The sequence below is a fragment of the Hippoglossus hippoglossus genome, chromosome 16, assembly GCF_009819705.1.
Source record: "Hippoglossus hippoglossus isolate fHipHip1 chromosome 16, fHipHip1.pri, whole genome shotgun sequence".
In the NCBI taxonomy this organism is placed as follows: domain Eukaryota; kingdom Metazoa; phylum Chordata; class Actinopteri; order Pleuronectiformes; family Pleuronectidae; genus Hippoglossus; species Hippoglossus hippoglossus.
This window is the reverse complement of record NC_047166.1, coordinates 24,289,683-24,297,797: the sequence shown is the minus strand read 5'-3', so window position 1 is coordinate 24,297,797 and position 8,115 is coordinate 24,289,683. Positions and strand designations below refer to the sequence as shown.

Genomic DNA, 8,115 nt, shown 5'->3' with positions numbered 1-8,115 from the left:
TTTATTCTACAACTACATGTAAAGGGAAAATAACAGAAATAATGGTGGAGCTCAGGGAATAAAACAGATGTTTCATTCTTCTGTGCACTGATCAGATCAGCAAAACTTGAATAAAATAGTTTTTCAACGATTAACCAGGTGAGCTACCAGGGGCCTCGTGTTCTGATGCAGAGACCCGGCCCTTTGCTGCACGTCTCTCTCCCCTTTGCACACTTTCTGTCATATAAAGGCCATAGCGCCCAAAAAAACTTTTCATTTTCTATTGAGTCATCATTATTTATTTATTTACATATATATTTAGACAGATAGTATGTCGCTTTGTTACTGTCAGTCAAATCTTGTCAAACCTCACTGAAACAGTTCTGATGTGGAAACATAAAAAAGACACCAAAGAGTTTTCTCCACATAAATAATGTAATGTGTTTTATAACTGTTGTTTTAAATGTTACACAGATGTTACGTATTGTATATATTAGGTATATATAGCCTACCATTTCTTCTATCAAAATATGTCAACAATCAATAAAAATAACTCAATTTGCTAATTCTGTTGCAATGATATTCATTGACCTCTGGAGGGGGCCATAATACCATATTTGCTCAATCCTGTAAATAAGAGATTCAGTATAAGGATAAATAAGGATTATGAATTATAAGGTGAGTGTTGCCACTGGGACTAAATAGAAAGACACCAAAGATGTCAGAGAGAGGAAGTTAGGAACAGGACTTAATGATGGCTGCTCATATTTCTATTATAAATCTTCTTTGTACCCAAGAACATATTTCCAGTTTAGTGCATCCTTTTCATTTGTTGGCACAGATGTAATAATCAAACATGGAAAACATTATTGAAACCATTTTTATTTGACAAAGAGTTTCTGGGTTATATCTTACACAGGCATAAAGAAACTGCCTAATAAAGTACAATTAAAAGTTCCCTGTGAAAGACTTTCTCTAAATTTATTATTGTTAAATATTATCAATTTAATAAAACAGCATCTGTTTCACATTTCATCAGCTTCCGTTTCATCTGTACTTAATAAATGATTAACTATTCATTATAAACCTGTGTAAACTACTATTCTACTATTGCAGGGAAGGTGCTAATAACAAGAAATAAAGCTCAATACCTCCTAAAGTGGACCCACCAGAAGTATGAAACGTTCCAGTATTGGCTCTTGTATTGCCACCATTAATTTCACAGTAATATATGAATGAGAAAATACTGCACACATCCTCTCTCATATCACTTGTGATGGTATTGCACGTCAGTAGTTAGATTGTCCCTGCAGGGCTCATTCTGTCTCTCTGTCCAGTGTATTAAAGTTTGCATGACTGCACGGCCATGCTGTCGGCCGGCCAGCGGTAAGAGTCCACCACGAACTCGTCATAGTCAGTGCTGTAAGTCAGCGAGCGCACGTACGCTTCTTTGTCGGATGGCTCCGGGCGAAGTGAGGCCAAGTTGTGTTCGTAGGCATATTCCATGATCTGTAATGCACAGGAAGTTGAAGTTAAACTGGAGTCATACGGATGTGGTGAGCTACATGTGCTGCTATATGTAAACTGAGCTCTCACCTTCACAGCCAGTTTGGCGGAGACGTCCCTGATGGAGCAGAGAGGAGGATACAGTCGTCCCTCTGACAGGTCCTTCTCTGTCACCAGGTGAGCGAGAGTCTGTTAAACAGGAAACACATCGCTCCTGTTATCACAGAGAGAAATTATATAACATGCTAACGTGCTACATGAGTCCCAGTTTGTGCTGCCACTTTCAATTCACATTCAGTGAACACAGTTATGGTTAAATAAATAAACAATCTGGACAAAAAATAAATAACTAGGTTCAAATATAACATCAATTATAAAGAATAATGTTTTAAATGTGATGTTATAGATCAGCCTGAGCTTTGGGATGATCTGTATCCTTCATAACCCCAAGAGAATCAAGTACTTGTTTTATTATTATTGTATTATTCATTAGTAGTTTTATACTTTCACACTTTCTTTCAGATCTCAAAAACGATATACTGAGAACAAGTGATGTTTGACAACATGGTTAATTATTAATATATTAAAATATAAAGCATTGTCATGGATTCAATTTTTACCACAGTATTTGAAGTGACAGAAATTGGCAAACAACAACTTTAAAATGCTACTTACCCATCAGTAATAATGATGCAGGGGTACAATATACAATATACAATATAAAACTCACAGGAGATATTTTTATGCTCTGAATACTTGAACTGGAGTTTCCTGTGTACTTTGACTAGATTTTAGTGTATGACTCCTACTAGTTTTTTACAGTCTCATTATGAAGATGAAAAGTTTTGAAATTCTTTCTCCATTATTGTATATAATCTAAAATGAAACTCTCAAAACATTCAGTCGATTCTCGAGATGTAGCCTGAATGAGACTTTAGGAGGGTAAGTGGAGGTTCAGTAAAGACAAGTTACAAAGTTACAAAGCTGTACAATTCCATGCATTCATTTTAGAGTAAAATATAAAGTGTGTGTATATGTCAGTGTGTTACCTCTGCTGCAGTGAGGAAGATTTCCTCTGTAATTTGACGGATGGCACATGCTGTGACGCCCAGGCCCACACCAGGGAAGATGTAGGCGTTGTTTCCCTGACCAGGATAGAATGTCCTCCCATCAGGCAGCGTGACAGGGTCAAATGGACTGCCACTGGCAAAGATGCCCTGCCCCTGCAGTACAGAGGAGTAAGTATTCAACCATTGTTTTATTAGAGATAAGAGACAGAAATAACTCATAGCTATGTAGAGCGTGTAGAGTGAGTACCTGTGTCAGTGTGTAACACTGCTCAGCAGTGCACTCAGCTTTGCTGGTCGGGTTGCTGAGGGCAAAGATGATAGGGCGTTCATTGAAAGACGCCATGTCCCTGATGATCTGTTCGGAGAACGCTCCGGGAACAGCGGCAACACCTGACACACAAAGCCATCAATGTGCAACATTACATTTAGAACTTTTCTAGTTTTTCAACTTTAAAATCAGGTTTGATCAAATATTAATCATTATCAATCATAATCACCGTTTCTTAAAACGTAAAAAAACAATAGAAATGACGGAGTCAGTTACACCATGTTTTTGGCCTAAATATCTTCTACCAGAAGAAGCGATGCTAGCAGATGTAGCTATGCAACCGCACACCCTGCGCATGCTCTTGGGCGAGAGCTTGTGTGCAGTGTGTGCATGCGAATGTGAACGCAGCTCCAGAGGAGGAAGTCAGAGGACGTTTAGGCTAAAAACATAATGTAAATGACGCCGTTTCTAGTCAAATCTGAATGTCGGGGCTTACGGACACTTGGATGACTCCACAGGAGCAGTATGGAGGCATTTAATGTTTTTTTTATGTTGGTTATGTTGGTTTTTTATGTTTGAAGAAAGGGTAGCCATATTCTTCAATTGTATTGGATTTGGCTGCAGCACTGTTTACCCCTGAAACTCCAGAAGTATTTTGTGGACTCAAACGCTTCAGCCACCCCTCCATCGGCATAGGAGTGAGTAGATAATGAGTGAATTTTCAACTCTCCCTTTTAGGTCACTTGAAGTCAGGGTTAGGGTTATTATTTTTATAACAATAACTGTGTTTATTGTTGGACAATGAAGTTCTTCTGTATCTATCATATTATGATGGTAGAGACAAACAACACGCATGTTGCTTTACCAATAATTGCCGTGGGTTTGAGTTTCCGGACTACATCCTCCAGTTTCCTCATCTGTGGGTGCTCATGAGCATACCTTTCCTTCTCATGAGTCAGGTTGTCCCGACCCTGAGGGTTTGGAAATACAAGATGAAGAGGGGGGCGTTAAAAACATAAAACCATCTGTGGAAACACTGTAAAAAAAACAAAAAAATCAGTCCGGAGTTACTTTCTAACAGATTTAGGTTTAATGCTCACAAAATGATGGATTTCTTGTGAGAATCACAAGTTGGGATCAAGAGAGTGACAAGAGGAGATAAAAGAAGATGCACATGAGGATGGGAGAAGGAGGAATGAAAGGCAGAGGGATGAGAAAAGACAGTGAAGAGGAGGTGAAGGTATGGGGGAGGAATAATAAATAACATGGATATTGTGGAGAAAACAGATGTATAACCCCGTGGAGAGCGCTTTTGCAGTGATTCCAAGGAAAGACCTCTGTCATAGAAATCAACAAACCACAGGAAATGTGTTTTTCTGGATAGTGGAGGAAGCAGTGATGACAAACTGCTCAGGAAGATCCACCCTCACATATTCTCAACCTATCGTTTAATGTCAGTCTCTCATGTTTCTATTGATTTCAGAAATAATTTATGTAAATCTTTCCATCTTTCTATCTTTCATACTTCCTGGCTTAGTTTTTTTTTTAAGCATCTATATACATTGAAGCAAATAGATTAATACTGGACCATTCATTCAGGTCAGCTACAGTGCTTAGATGCATGTGCTTATATGTGTATGTTTGCTGGATTTGACTAAGTCACCTTGACAATGAGACCCTTGGAATCAACCATCCAGATCTTTTTCAAGCCCTCTTCCTGTTTGAGTCCCTCCTTCTCCATGGCCATGGTGATGAGCTCAGCAATCCCCATCGCTGCCTGGTAGCAAGACACAAGGGAGAAATGATGATGAATCATAACTTGAACTAATTGTTCCACACTCAACTCAAAATGTTATTTTGCTACAACAGCCCTTTAGTATGTTCCATGTAACAAGTGAGACTATAGAACACCAACATCATTACCTCTAATGAGGTTATGTTTACACCCCTGTCTGATTGCTTGTTGGTTTGTTTGTTTGTAAGTAAGATTACACAAAAACAGATTTTTAATGAAACTTAATGGAAGGGTATGGGTCAGGGAAGAGCCCATTAAATGCTGATGTGCATCCGGATCAGGGGGTGGATCCAGGATTTTTTCCCCACTTAATTGAACATTATGAGATTTCACATTTGTACAGTTTTCCCAGCGAGTAAATAATGAATGTCCCTTTTTTTGAATATGTGACATTTGGTGCAGATTGATTCAATTTTGACAGTTGGGCCTTGGCCGAGGTATGAGCTCTAATGAGTGCCATATAGTTTTCAGTTGTTTTCTCTCAATAAAATGGGAATCAAACTCCCCATATTTCACTGGGAGACATGGTTGTGTTTTTTCATTCTTAAAGTTGACATATTACCTTGAATAGATACAGTAAAGAGCTGACAAGAGAAAATAACACAACAGAGGGGTGAGGACATGTGGACGTTCCCTGGCTGGGTCCATAGCAGACAAATACACATAGTCAGCCTCACTTAAAGCACCTACCTCCCCTGCACCTTGGAAAACAATGGTGTGGTCACACATTTTGGTCTTGGTGATGCGGAGGGCGGCCAGGAGTCCAGCTACTGCCACAGCAGCAGTACCTGAAGATTACACATGAGCATCACTGAAGAGTTCAACCTACTCTTAATGATATGCTTCATGGGATGAAGAACATGATGCTACTGTTTTTGACTTTATAAACTCAAGAAAAATAGCAGAGTGTGAGTCAATAAATATGTTTTTATCAACTACTAATCTCCTAAAGATGTTTTTGGAGTGGGTCCCTGACCCGGTGATCACACTGGCTCTTTCACAGTATGACACTGATCGACACTAATGGGCCAAGAAAAAGAACAAACTGCAATCAACCAAATGTGGATGTTTAAAACAATGTATTTTAAATGAGTTTGAGAATTGTTGTATGGGAAAAGAATTGCAAGAATCATGTGTGTTAGTACTGATGGATAAACACATGTGTTTTGGTGAATAACAAACGATATAAACATGTTTATAAATACATCTTCACAGGGCACTTTGAACTCTCATTTGGAAAAAGTGTAAGACTGTACTGCCCAGTTTCACCATCCAGGGTCCCAGAGAGCTAATGTTTCAATAAAGACAATGACATTTTAACTCTCTGTAACATTCACAACACACGTGTGTGTGAGTGTAAAAGACGAGTGTGTTATCACAAAAAGGGGAAACTGTGGAGTCATCACTTGGGTAAGCCCAGAGAGTTATACTGAGGCTTTCTCCTCAGATGTTTGTGTGGGGACGGATTTCGTGCTATTCTGTGAGATGTTAGCTTTATGAAAGAATAAGGGTTCTTTTCTAAATTGCAGTGTTACGGGATGAGACATAATTACACTCTGCAACTTTTATGTTAGCATTCATTGCATAGACTCCAGGGGAGAGGTGTCAGTGAATATCTGAAGTGAACAGTGTTATTTAAGAAAACAATTTTGGATAAATGCGTAGAATTAACGACACAGTTTTGCTGAGTTATTCACATCAGGGTACAGTTAGATTTACACAACAAGGACCTTACATACAGGAGCTTAATCAGATAAAAAATGATATGAGTGAGGTACAGCTGTGGCATTTCTTTCCCTCTTTTTCTTTCATTGTTCCAGTGAAAAATGTGACTTAATCTATCTTGAAAAACAAAGGATATTTGTACCAATAGTATTCATATTTTTTACACTGATCATGTGGTTACCTTGGATGTCGTCGTTGAATGTGCAGTACTTGTTGCGGTACTTGCTCAGTAGACGGAAAGCGTTAACATTTGCAAAGTCCTCAAACTGGATCAGACAGTCCATCCCATACCTGTGAGAAGAGGGCGGCTTTTATTTTGAGTGAACCAACAGAAGAGGTACCGGAAGTAACTAAAGCAAATAATGTGAGGGGTCATTTTCTAAACACAGGGAGAGGAGCCTCTGCTTTCAAGCACTATTTCAGTCCAGAGGGGGGCGCTCTTCCACTATACGACGAAGCACAGGGTGATAAATGAAGAGGGGGGATGTCGACTCCTCAATGCCACTAAGTTCAAGAATTGTAATCACAATATTCTGAGTGACAGCTATATGATCATGTTTCAAATGAAAACAAGTGGGAATCTCTTTTGTTAGTTATGTCTAAAGTGGTGACTTTAAAGCCACAGAACTCGGTGCTGCGTTTTGTTTAATGGACATTTAACAGGCTGACACCTGTTTCCCCAGCTGTTTGACAGCACCTCACAATGAGTTTTCAGGAGAGAAGGTCAAACCCCCACAAAAGGAGCTGAATCCCATTAACATCAAATTTGAAAGAAAAGAGCAGAGCCCACCCAGTCCCCCAGTAAAACAGCAGTGTTCAATTTAACACCATGCTGCTCAGACCACCTATCAAATGTAGTCAACACACACACACACACACACACACACACACACACACACACACACACACACACACACACACACACACACACACACACACACACACACACACACACACAGGAGCCTGTGTCAATAAGCACCTACAATGACATATAACAAAATAAGCCGTCAAACCAGTGTTATGAGTCTGTAAATTAGATTTAGCAACAGCAAGTTCCCAACAGTTTCAACAGATGAAACTGAAATGTATTCAATATTTGCAGAGAGCTTGCTGCTGCTCAGGCTCTACGATGATAAACAGTTCAACATGTACCAAAAGAAAGAATAAAAAGTAGAACAATGAACACTGATAAAAGTGCAAGATAACATGCAGAAGAAAATAATGTATTTATCAAAATATTTATGGTGGCTCCAAATGCAAAAGTCTTTTTTGCCATTTTGTCATACTCTGTATTGATAGATGGTTTTCATGCTTGGCTTCCCACCATTCTGCTGCTATAGAATCTCAAACGTCCCGTTCCTGCAGGATAAATATAACACTGTGAACAGAAAACTATGAAACATTTAGTTCTCACAACTCTTGGTAATTTGACAGGTCCTTGATTTTAAGAGATAGCAAGACACTTCATTTTTTATTTAATTTTTGGGGGCTGGCAACTGCCCACTTAAAAGTTAGATAACAAGCTAATAAGGCTAACTTTGCCAACATGATTTGGTTGTGTTCAAAAGGTCTGGGTGCCTTTGTTAAAAATCAAATAAAAGTGGTTATGAACTCCATCCTGATAATGCATGCAGAAGAAATATAAATAAACAGGCAATAGTTAGTCCTTGTATTATACAAAGGTAAATGGTTTTGTATTTATATAGCGCTTTTCTAGACTTGATGACCACTCAAAGCTCTTTACAGTAGAGTTTTTTACATTCACCCATTCA

General features: G+C 38.8%; 1 protein-coding gene across 1 annotated transcript in view; it reads right to left on the bottom strand.

The window, feature by feature from the left end:
- Window positions 1–848: 848 nt before the first annotated feature.
- Window positions 849–8,115, bottom strand: part of me1 (malic enzyme 1, NADP(+)-dependent, cytosolic) — an 84,010-nt gene continuing 76,743 nt past the window's right edge. Inside the window, exons 7-14 of the mRNA XM_034612128.1 lie at window positions 6,525–6,634; window positions 5,309–5,406; window positions 4,487–4,600; window positions 3,689–3,794; window positions 2,803–2,945; window positions 2,535–2,708; window positions 1,576–1,674; window positions 849–1,488 (exon numbers count right to left, since the gene is read on the bottom strand). Coding sequence (XP_034468019.1) covers window positions 1,321–1,488; window positions 1,576–1,674; window positions 2,535–2,708; window positions 2,803–2,945; window positions 3,689–3,794; window positions 4,487–4,600; window positions 5,309–5,406; window positions 6,525–6,634 — 1,012 coding nt within the window. The 3' untranslated portion in view covers window positions 849–1,320. The remainder of the gene's footprint in view (window positions 1,489–1,575; window positions 1,675–2,534; window positions 2,709–2,802; window positions 2,946–3,688; window positions 3,795–4,486; window positions 4,601–5,308; window positions 5,407–6,524; window positions 6,635–8,115) is intronic.